The following is an 11,539-nucleotide window of genomic DNA, read 5'->3' as shown; positions in this document are numbered from 1 at the left end:
CGCCCCTCTGGCTCTGATTGGGCAGGAGGCGGGAGCCGCGCCCGTTGCCTCTCCGACGGGCCCGGGAGAAGTCACGCCCCTCGTGCTCTGAGTGGTCGGTGGCGCGGGGCGGGGCGGGGCGAGCATTCCACCACGCCCCCTTCCCGCTTCATTGGCCAGGGGCGCTAAAGAGGGTGGGGCTAGCCCTGCTGATTGGCCAGAGAGGCTGGGCAGGCGGAGCTCGTGGTAAATGGATACATATATAGTAGCCAGTTGGGGCCCTCTTGGTCAGTTGCGGGGTCTCTAAACTCAGCCTGTCCTGGGCGGGCTGAGGCCACTCACCTGGGGCCAGGCCACGTGGCTGGAGGGATGAACTTGCTGGGCTCCAGGGGCCCTGGCTGGGAGGGGCGTCCGCTGGGGCCCCAGCCAGGGTCTCGTTTGCCCCAGAGGCCGGGGCTCAGGGCCTTGGGTGTGAGGGTGCCACGCTTCCGGCTCGGGAGCTCACCGGAAACCGGGCGGAAAGGGCTGCACGGGGCCGGGCTCCGCTCCCAGGCGGTGGCTCCTGGCGCTGAGATGCAGTGGGGTTGGCACCACGTGTGTGTCTGCAAAGCCCTGATCATCTCCCCACGCCCTCCTCGGGTCCTGAACCAACGCAGGCTGCAGCTTGGACCAATTTCCCACCATTCTGATGTGAAAAATCCCTCCCTTTTCGGCCTGCGAACCAGAGCGGGGTTTGACTCAGGCAGCCTGCAAAGATTTTGACTACAAGTGCTGGGGAGAGGGATGTGACAGACCCCTCCCTAACCCCCGAACTTCCTGTGCGGCTTCTGTGGCACAGCTGCAATGCTGAGGCCCGAGGGAGGTTGCTACAGGACAGGGCTCCTTTCGCTCTTATCCATCAATCTCAAAACGCTTTGCAACTGTGTGAAAGCATCATTCTTGCCGCTTTGGAGATGCCGAAACTGGGCCACAGAGAGTGGGCCCAAGGTCACGCAGGCCAGTCAGTGCAGTTCTGACTCTTAGCCAAGTGCCTTGTCTCCTTTCCATGTTGCTCTCAGGGCAAAATCCCTGATTCCGCAAACTGCGTGTTTGTGACTGCTTGTTACATGCTTATCTTGTTAAAAGCTTTCCTGGCAACAGCACGGCTGTGGCCAGACTATTTGTCCTTCCCTTGCAGAACAGATCCTGTGGGATGATGCTTTTCTTGTCCACAGTTGACCGTAGCAGCCGTTCTGGCCTTCCACTTTTACAGGTTACCTAATCCCTGTTTTTACTCACCAACCTTCTCTGTGTATACTAGATTTCCCAGAGCACTGTTCCTGCAGTCAGCTGGGAGTCTGATTTCAGTCGGAGCAGGACTGGATCCTTTAGCAGTGTGACTACCATACAGATTGTGTCCCAAACGGCTTGAGAATGTTTCTTTTAAACAGGCAAAAAAAATTCACAGGGAAGGGGAGTATGGCTACTTTGTGCTGAAATGAGATGAGGGCTCATGAGGTGGGGCTATAAAACACCTGTTCCAAGGAAGGGATGAATACCCCAATGTGGTGATTTGGGCTTTTCTACCACCTGCTTTCCTAAAGTCACACAGTGTGCCAAACACTACTCCAGGAGTAGAAGGCAGGAATGCTAGCTCCCCATCCCTTGCTCTAACCACTTGGCAGCACTCCCTAAAGTTGGGAAACAAAAACCCAGGTGTCTGGCTTTCCAATCCCCCGTTTTAACTGCTACAGTCCAAGATAGAGCAGACTTTCTTTACAAAGCAAAAGAATTCATGCTTCCATCTAAGCCACCCTACAGCGATAGGACAGAATTACGCCATCTCGCGCCCTCAATCTGAATGGCCGCACTTTCCAAGGTGTTTCATAAAGAGCTAGACACGTCCTCTGCTGTCTGGCCACTTAACGCCTGCAGCCTCCAGCAGTTGAAAAAGGGTCACTCTGAATATTACGCCTGTAAAAGTGAGCGCTAAGTGTCTCGTCTGAAAACAGGATAATTGCTGCTCCAGTTACGTGTTTGAATTGCTGGCCTAGAGCCTCCCCAGTTAAACAAAACCCTGTGGATTTAAAGCCAGCTCTGATTGATTGAATACACCATTGCAGCTGAAAGTTCATCCCTTGGGCCTTGGCGATATCTTACCAGGCTTCCAATCCAGTTGCTGGAACATAAATAACCCCCACGCTAAGGTAGGCCTGGTGCCATCTGCCTGCAGCAGTGCATTAGAAACAAAGGCTGCGGCTGGCGCATCAGAGCAGATGGCAGTGGGGGGAAGGCAGGGGCTTTTGCTCCCAGTCTATTACAGATAAGACCCTCCCACATTCTCACTTATTTCCAGAGCAACCCAGAACCTGAGTGTGAAGTGAGCACGCGCTCTTCCAGTGTAAAGGCAGGAAGGGCAGAGATCCATTGCCAGGAGCAATGGTTTAAAGGCCTAAACACAGAGACTCCAATGCTTAGACTCCCTGGAACCAGAAGTCGGACTCTCAGGTAGATCCAATGAGCCTGTCAGGTTAGATAAACTGATAGGGGGGAAGGTTAGTCAATTACACAGATCTTCCAGGCCCCCAGGTACAGCCTCTCAGGGCTGAGCTGGTGCCTTGTGTTGGCTGCCTTTCAGCAGCAAAGGGTGTGTAGTTTACTGGAAGCTTTGGGGCAGAACTGGGCTCTCTCCAAGTACCCGTTACTCTCATAACCACTGATCTGCAAAGAGCAGTGTCCAGCCAAGATGTGCTCTGCACACCTCTGTGGTGCCCGGCTGATTCTAGCACAGAGCTGCACTGACTGTGAGGGGGGATCTTGTTACCATGCGCTCCAGGCAGGTGGGGCAAGATACAAAGTGTACAGGGAACCAGGCTACCAGCTGGAAACCCCACCACTGGGGTAAAGTCACACAAGCAGCTTGCAAACACCACAGACGTGAACAACTCACCAGTCTCTGAGCTCCCACCTGATTCAAACTCGCCCTAATGGAGACTATTTCCAAGGGGGGAGCATTGCTCCAGTGCTGTCAGTTACCCAGACAGACAGATTGAGCTCCTTGTGTCATTTCACTGAACATAGAGTGGGTTAAGAAGAGACTAGTCTGTAAGTCCCTATATTTGGTAACAGGCTCTTTGGTCTAGCAGACAAAGGAATAACACGATCCAACAGCTGGGAGTTGAAGCCAGACACATTCAGACTGGAAATAAAGTGTACATTTGACACAGTGAGGGTAATTAACCTTTGGAACAATTTACGCAGGGTCCCGAGAGATCCTCCAGCACTGGCAATGTCTAAATCAAGATTAGATGGTTTTCTAAAAGCTCTGCTGGAGGAATTAGTTTGGGGGAGTTCCCTGGGCTCTGTTATATGGGGGGTCAGACTAGATAATCTGTTCGGGTCTTGGACTTTATTCACCTAGGGCATGGCTGTATGACTTCTCTGTGAGGGGCTGGGCCGAAAGGGGCCCTGGCGGGCGATGACTGCAGACAGCAGGAGTGTAGGGCACTGAAGCTCCAAGGAGCTGCCTGCGTGTAAACAAAAGGGGGAAGCAGAAATGAGCAAGGGCTTTAATTCCTCACCCCCTGGCTGCAGCACAACGAGAGACCAGATGGAGTCTCCCTGCTACGGCATCTGAAGATCTTTAACCCAGGGGGTAACAATGCAGAGCTGGGGCAAAAGGAAATTGTAACCGTGGGCCCTTTGCAGCAGCCTGGGGGACGGGCCATCACCAATAAGAGGCCTGTACAGTCTCACACTTGTCACGTCTGTCCCCTGGAGAGCCCCTTTTCATTCCCATTGCTGTCCCATGTATGAGGTCAGAGCTGCTGGAACAGAGCGCCAAGTGCCATCACTTCCATGCACAACCAATCCTCCCAGCCCCCCAACAATGCACTGACTCTACCACACTGCACCTCTCTGGAGGAGCCCCCAAGGGTGCTAGGGCTGTTCCTGCGGAGAAGGGGGAGTCGCCCTTGTAAGCTTTCACCAAGTCACTGGGAGGTAACAGCCAGCACTGAAGGGGACTGAGGTTGAGGACAGCAGTAGCAGTGACTCCCCGGGCCCTGCTCTGTCTACCTGGGCAGGGAGGCAGCTGCTAAATGCCGATCTCAGTGCCCCGCGCATGGTGGAACAACTATCAGGGTTCCCTGCCGGCTCAGTCACTTAACCCAATCTTCCTCCTAGAGACCGGGGGAAAAGGGTCTTAAAATAATGAAGATGTAGCACATTATACAGACAAAACTGGAAAACACTGCCGAGCACCAGAGCTATACTGCGGGCAGACGTGCCCATCGAGAGAGAGAGACAACGGACACAAAGGGATCGTCCTAGCGGTTGAGAGTTTTGGTTTCTCGGCGCCTCGATCTGAGCACGCTGGTTTGCAGGAGGCTCTCCCAAGTGCAGGGGTGACAGGCCAGCCAGGATACCATTCTGCGCTGCGACTGGTCAGCGCCCATTACATGCTAAGAGGAGCCATGGTCAGCTCAGCCCTGGGATGGAAGACCTCCAAGCAAGCTGCGAGAAGGGCCTGGAGCAATCCAGTAGGTGGCGGTCTCCTGACTCCGCAAGGAACCCATGCACCAACGTGGTGCTGCCATGTAAAGCAGAGCTCCTGCTTTCTTTCAGCTACTAAAGATGCCAGGGCACATCCCCCTTGTAGCAATGCTGTCAGCTACTGCATTTCACCCCAGAGGTGGCTGCATTTCAGTGGTGCCCACGTAGGCCTTACCAACATCTCAGTGGGGTTTACAGACTTCCCATCCCTCTGTAAAGTGCTCGGATGTGCTCAGATGAAAGGCAAACTTTCCATCTGGTGGCTGCTCAGCGCTTTAAAGAGCGAGTGTCAACACCAGAATGTATCGGTCAGGGGCTGTACGTTTTCTTTTAATAGCTGAAAACTTTACACTGTAGTCACAGAACTAAAACGCTAGACTTACGAAGTTCAGCACCCTTAGAAAGAGCTCCTGCTGTAAAGCATTCTCCTCCTCTTTAAGTTCTCCTTAAAAAAAAAAAAAAAATCAAACCCAGACATAACTACGCAAAAGCTATTCTAGACCCGTGGGTGAGCTTCAGTTTTAGAAACAAAAATACTGCATACGAGGGAGGGAGGGCTCTCTTTGAACCAGGTTCCTTTGAGGACGTGTGAATGGGGTGAACAGAGTAAATGGCCGTAAGAGGCAGATGGTAGTCTTGGGTTGGGGAGGCTCAGGCACAGAAGTGGCTGGTGGATGGCGAAGGGTGTGAGGGCTTGCTCAGGGCACGGGTGGATTTGCTCACATTTGCCAGTCCCAACAGCTCCAGAGGGAACTGATGAACAGGTCTGCCGAGCACCTCAGCAGGCATCAGGGGAATGGAGGGTGCTCAGGGGCCTGGCAGGATCGCTGTCCAAGCCTGGTCTCCTTTCAGCGAGCTATGCCATGCCTCGGGAGGTGACTGGAGAAGCCCTGACAATTCAAACAGCAACAGAGATGATTTTATTTCAATCCATGACCTCAAGTAGAATGCAATCCCCGCCCCACAAGCTGCTAGGCGAAGCGGGGTCAGATGCTATCACATTTAACTAGCGCCCCACCCCCACCAGGCTGCAGGGTGCGGCTAGGTTTACTTCCAACCCTGGGGTTTGTGAGCAATTCAGCAACAACATCTGCTGGAATTGGCAAGTCCCCCCACCCCTCTTTGGGATTCAGATGGTCCTAGGAATGCACCACCCTCTCCCTGGAGGGGTGACTGGAACAGGGATGCTCTCAAGGCCACTGTAGAGACAGTTTCCTAGAGTCTAAGTTGTGTTGCCCTGTTTTAAAGCAACAGGGCTGAGTTTACATATGAGCCCAAATCCTATTGGGGATTTAACCATTTCATCACCAGGCAAAGCTGCCCCAGGGCCATTCCCCCTAGGAGAGGGCTGCCAGATGGAGCCAGCCTTTCTGCCATCTCTGGGGGAGGTGCTGTCCCCAGGGTCTCGCTTCCCTGATTCTGCCTGAGCCCAGGGAAGCCCAGGAGTGTCTCTACTAGAGAGCAGCAAGCCAGGGGATCCTGCCCTTGGGGGTGATTTCCCTACAGCCTCCGTTCTGGTGTGTCCTGTCAGTGAATTGATACTGCCATAGCCAGGCGATATACTGAGTTCCTGAACTCGCAGGGCTATGGAGGGGCTAGCGCAGTGGGTACAGAGGGGCAGGTATTCGGGCAAAGATACGCAACGGGCAAAGGCTCTAAGGTTACTGTACCCTTCGAATCATGTGGCATTAAAGCCCTTCATCCCTGAATTCTGCTGCCTTGTGGAAGACCACGCATGGTTGCTAGGGGTTAAGGGAAATCCAAGTCACTCGCCTCCAGGGTGGAAAGCCCATCCCCTAAAAGGCCTCTCCCGAAGGAGAGAGAGGTTTCCAAGGGTTTCAGTTCAATTCTCTCCCTCCTCGGTTTCTGTCTCCCCAACGGAAGGAGCAAGTCCTGCCAGCGAAGCAGCCCTTCCATCTGCTGGGGGCGGCTCCGAACAGCACAGACCCACGGCAGTACGTGGGGCTCTTTGGGGGCGGTTAGTGTGGCATGGCTGTTATCCTCATGCTCTGCGACGCGATGGGGTACGTCACCATGGGCGTGGTGGCGTGGCTCATGGTTATACCTCCCAGCGGCTGTGCCATTGAAACTGCCACGGGAGCCACCGACACCGCCACGGGCGCCATGGAGACTGGAGGAGCCATGCCCTGTGCGATGGTCTGAGCCAGAGCAGCCGAGAGCGGGGTGATTTCAGGGTTCATGGGGGGTGCTGCGTTGGTGGGGGGTGCTGCCTGGGCTCCGGCCGGAGCCACCAAATCCTGTTGGGTGACAGGCCGTGGCTGAAGGGCCTGGCTGCTGAGCGTGGTGTGGGTCTGGGCAATGCTGTGGTTATAATTGGTGACCGTGCCCACTGTTGGGGCCAGGGTCTGCTCGGTGGCCGTGGCGGTGGAGCTGAGAGTCATGACTTTGGCCTGGTTCCGGAACTGGGCGTTCTGCTCTAGCAGCACCTCGTTGGTCGCCAGCAGGTTGTTGACCTGCTTCTTGAGGTCCTCCACGCGCTTGCGCAGCAGGATGTTCTCCTCCTCCAGGAGCCGGTACTCCACCGTGCGCGGGCTGGTGAAGCTGTACTCGTAGGTCTCGAAGTGCAGCCCGTCCACCCGCCTCCGCTTCAGCACCGGGTCGTGGTCGTCGTAGCGGTCGGGGTCGTACATGACGTCGTAGGGGTCATAGCGGCGCACGGTGGTGGCAATGCCCGGGTCCCGGGCCGCGATGACCCGGGCCTCATACTCGTACTCCCGCTGCAAGTGCTGGAACTTGCACTTGGCTCCCCGCTGGCAGTCGCCCTTCAGGAAGTCCCTGCATATCGGCACCTCCTCCTTGCTGTTTGGCAGGTCCGCTGGGGAGAGGCCCAGCCCAGCCGCCACCTTCTGGCGCAGGCGCGGGGGCAGCTCCCCCGTCTTCTTGTAACAGTCCTCGTCCTCCTTGGTGCCGTGGATGAAGCGGCAGTTGAGGCGCACGCACTCCTTGTTCTGGAAGTCGTGGCAGAAGATGAACTCGTTCTTGCGCACGCCCAGGTTGGTGACCTCGCTGATGTCGGGGTGCCGGAAGCGGCAACGCTTGCCTCGCTTGCAGACGTTGCGCAGGAAGTCGCGGCAGATGTCGTCGGAGTTGGCGCCCGCCTCATCGCTGCTACTGCCATTGTTGTAGTTGTCGCGGTCGGGCATTTTCCCACCCACGCCCTCCCCTCCTGTTGGTATGAGCTCGGGCAACTGCAAAAGAGGAGAGGTGGTAGGGCGTGAGAAAGCAAGGCGGGGAGGGGGAAGTGGGGGATCCTAACTTAAAGGCAGAAACTGTTCTGGTGTAGCTGGCCGGGAAATATCGGCCCTGAGGAATTACAGCAAGGCGCCGGCCTCTGCTGTAGTTAAGGTTATGACCAGCTTTCGGGATAAAGTTTGACTAGTGCTGCAAAATCCGCATGGCTACTCAGGCTGTCTTGCAACGTGGTGTGCCTCATGGGGATACTGGGTAGGGTTAGTGATCCAAATTTGGAGCCATTTGACCAAGGGGTTCCTGAGATACAGGCCCCAGCCTCCCAAAAAATCAGAACCCCTCAACTTTGAGAGAAGCTATCAACTTTTTCTGCACAGACCTTGTTGTACTGCTTACAGCACATGATCCAGCTCGACGCTCCGAACTTTGCCATAAAAACCAAGGAGCTTTCAGACATTCATCCAAATACACTGTTCTGCTCAAAGTCAACAGCACCGCTGTAAGCCAGATACAGTGAGTAGAATTTGCAAGGCTGCCGAGTTTTAATCGTGGCTTCGGCTGCCAGTTCGAAACCTCCACAGCCTGGGTCTCTAAGCAAGTGAGGCTCAGACTCCTTCCGCTACAAACCAATATCCACAACTCTAGGTGTCCAAATGCATTTAACATCTGCCTGTCTTTTGACCCCACCAGACCCTTTAACAGAGACCGCCTGTTCAAAAAGGCTCAGCTTTACCTGTAAGATCCAAAATCTTCAGTCACCCCAGGCTGAATCACAGCTAGAGGAGCTGACTTGGTTTGAGATCAAAGTCCTAATGAAATTAAAAAATAATCAAAACAAGCTAGTAAGTCACCCATTTAATATTAGTCAAGTCCAAAGCAGGTGGGGCCGATTTCACAGCTCTCTATCTGACGTTAAAAGAGGATTAGGGCCCAAATCATAATCCCAACTCTACATATAAAACAATGGAGTCTAAATTAGCTGTTACTACTCAAGAAAGAGATCTTGGAGTCAGTGTGGATAGTTCTCTGAAAACATCCACTCAGTGTGCAGAGGCAGTCAAAAAAGTGAACAGAATGTTGGGGATCATTAAGAAAGGGATAGATAAGAAGACAGAAAATATCATATTACCTCTATATAAATCCATGGGATGCCCACATCTTGAATACTGTGTGCAGTATTCTCATCTCAAAAAAAGATGTATTGGACTGGAAAAGGTTCAGAAAAGGGAAACAAAAATGATTTGGGGTATGGAACGGCTGCCGTATGAGGAGAGATTAATAAGACTGGGACTTTTCAGCTGGGAAAAGAGACGACTAAGTGGGGATATGATAGAGATCTATAAAATCATGACTGGTGTGGAGAAAGTAAATAAGGAAGTGTTATTTACTCCTTCTCATAACACAAGAACAAGGGGTCACCAAATGAAATTAATAGGCAGCAAGTTTAAAACAAACAAAAGGAAGTATTTTTTCACACAAAGCACAGTCAACCTGTGGAACTCCTTGCCAAAGGATGTTGTGAAGGCCATAACTATAACAGGGTTCAAAGAAGAACTAGAGAAGTTCCTGGAGGATAAGGTCCAACAATGGCTATTAGCCAGGATGGGCAGGGATGATGTCCCTAGCCTCTGTTTGCCAGCAGCTGGGAATGAACGACAGGGGATAGATCACTTGATGATTACCTGTTCTGTTCATTCCCTCTGGGGCACCTGGCATTGGCCACCGTCAGTAGACAGAATACTGTGCTCGAGGACCTTTGGTCTGACCCAGTATGGCCGTTCTTGTGTTCTTAAATCAAGATGGCAGCGACTTTTATTTTAAATCACACACGCCCAGCAGGGTATGTGCAATCCCCTTGCTACCATGCAGCTTAGTGTCAGATACCCAAGTGTGTATCTTTACAGCATGTGACGTGTAGCAGCAGGCGAGAGCTCTTGTCTGAATTCTATATCCTGAATTGTATATATCTCAGGGTAGGGGGAGTCTGCCATCACATATGGTTACATCCAGAGGCAGAGAGTAAATTTTCTATGGCAGGGCCAGTTGCATGTACAGCAGCTAGCGCAACGGGGCTGGGATCAGGGCCCTAGGAGCTACTACAATACAAATAATAAATAACATTATACCTGGCTGACTTTGTAAATCAAGGCAGTAGAGCAAAAGCTGCTTATACATGCATCCAAAGGCATGCAAGAGAAAGCTAATAAACCCTCAGCCTTTTTGAGTAAGGATGGGAACATAGGACTGGAAGGGACCTCCTGGGTCAGAGTCCAGTCCCCTGCTATTGTATCATATGATCATATTCATAAACTTACTTAATGAAAAATTGAAGGAAGTGCAAAAGATTGTTACTAACTGTGTTTGTTTGGGAACCTGAGCTCACTTTATTAGAAGCTGGTGGAGAAAGCCCTCTGCACTTTAAAGCTTCCTAGGTAGAGTAAATCCGCCACCTAGAGTTAGTTTGGTGGATAGCCACCATTTTGGTGTGACCCACCAAAATACCAGGAATAGCCCCTACACACACAAGACAGCTCGTGAAATGTAAGCCAAGGGTTTCCTGACCGCGAGCTCTGTCAGCGGCGAGTCCATGAGAGTGCCGGGCCGGGAACCCAGGAGTCCAACCAGTGCTGATGTCTGAGCGGAGCTGCCATAACTCTGCTGGTTTGGCCCCCCCAGACCCACCCACCTGGGCTGCCTCAGAGCAGGTGTTTCTGGGGCCTCGTCCCCACTGAGTCACAGACACAGATGAGCAGCCAGATCCACCCCATGGGGTGAGGGAGAAAGCTAACGGGGGCGGGGCCCACCCGGGGGGAGCCCACCCAGGCCAGGCCAGGCCAGGCCAGGCCAGAGGACACGGGGGGAACTCAGCGGTAACCCCCCCCATGGACTGGGCCAGAGAACAAGGGGAGGGGGGGAAGAGGACTCAGGGGTAACCCCCCCCCCATGGACTGGGCGAGAGGACAAGGGGAGGGGGAGAAGAGGACTAAGGGGTAACCCCCCCCCTCCGGACTGGACCAGAGGACAAGGGGAGGGGGGGGAAGAGGACTCAGGGGTAACCCCCTTCCCCCATGGATTGGGCCAGAGGCCATGGGGAGGTGGGGAGGACTCAGGGGTAACCCCCCTCCCCCATGGACTAGGCCAGAGGCCATGGGGGGGGAGACTCTGCGGTACCCCCCCATGGACTGGGCCAGAGGACAAGGCGAGGGGAGGACTCAGGGGTAACTCCCCCCCATGGACTGGGCCAGAGAACAAGGGGAGGGGGGGGAAGAGGACTCAGGAGTAACCCCCCTCCCCCATGGCCTGGGCCAGAGGCCATGGGGGGGGGGAGACTCTGCGGTACCCCCCCGTGGACTGGGCCAGGGGCCATTGGAGGGGGAGGACTTTGGGATACCGCCCCCCATGGACTAGGCCAGAGAACAAGGGGGGGGGAAGACTCAGGGGTAACCCCCCTCCCCCATGGTCTGGGCCAGAGGCCATAGGGGACCCATGGGCCCTGGGGGGTGGAGCCTGAAGGGGCCGGACGGGGGGGCTCGGGGGATCCGGGGCCCCCCCCCCAAGCCCCTGCTCGGGCCCCTGTTCGGGGCCGCCTCGCTCACCCGCTCTCCGGCCGCGTCCTGCTCCAGCAGCGACAAAGAGCGGCCTCTTCCGCCCTCCAGCGGAACTACTCTATGGTCCTTCCGGCCCCCGGCCGGAAGCGGAGGCCTCCCAGCCTGCAGCGCGCGCGCGCGGCCCGTCGGGGTTACCATAGCGACAAGGCCCCGCTTCCTACTAGATAGCGGTGGGCGGGGCCTGAGAGCATATGACCTCACAGGGTAAG

The 11,539-nt window shown here is 54.6% G+C and overlaps 1 protein-coding gene across 4 annotated transcripts; it reads right to left on the bottom strand.

Moving 5' to 3' along the window:
• Positions 1–4,821: 4,821 nt before the first annotated feature.
• On the bottom strand, positions 4,822–11,539 carry ZC3H10 (zinc finger CCCH-type containing 10). Of its 4 annotated transcripts, none has more exons than XR_005223079.2 (3): positions 11,319–11,483; positions 6,183–7,721; positions 4,822–5,402 (listed from the first exon to the last, which is right to left on the bottom strand). XR_005223079.2 is itself a non-coding variant. In XM_037883670.2 (3 exons), exon 3 carries the CDS (start codon positions 7,674–7,676, stop codon positions 6,492–6,494), a length of 1,185 nt encoding a protein of 394 aa, XP_037739598.1. In that variant the 5' UTR covers positions 7,677–7,721; positions 8,456–8,531; positions 11,319–11,365; the 3' UTR covers positions 4,822–6,491. The 4 variants fall into 4 exon arrangements, 2 of the variants coding, with proteins under 2 accessions (XP_037739598.1, XP_037739597.1); XR_006286654.1 differs by having other exon boundaries at positions 6,286–7,721; XM_037883670.2 differs by adding an exon at positions 8,456–8,531 and having other exon boundaries at positions 4,822–7,721; positions 11,319–11,365.

The sequence above is a fragment of the Chelonia mydas genome, chromosome 20, assembly GCF_015237465.2.
Source record: "Chelonia mydas isolate rCheMyd1 chromosome 20, rCheMyd1.pri.v2, whole genome shotgun sequence".
Classification (NCBI taxonomy): domain Eukaryota; kingdom Metazoa; phylum Chordata; order Testudines; family Cheloniidae; genus Chelonia; species Chelonia mydas.
Note: the sequence above shows the minus strand (reverse complement) of the source record. Positions and strands in the feature narration are given on the sequence as shown.

What these genes read in the sequence shown, in the direction of transcription:
- ZC3H10 (XM_037883669.2), bottom strand. Translation starts at nt 11,468, where the DNA reads ATGGTAACCCCGACGGGCCGCGCGCGCGCGCTGCAGGCTGGGAGGCCT. An exon ending in AGGACGCGGCCGGAGAGCGG is followed by an intron (nt 7,722 to 11,318) that starts GTGAGCGAGGCG and finishes CCTCTTTTGCAG; the next exon opens with TTGCCCGAGCTCATACCAAC.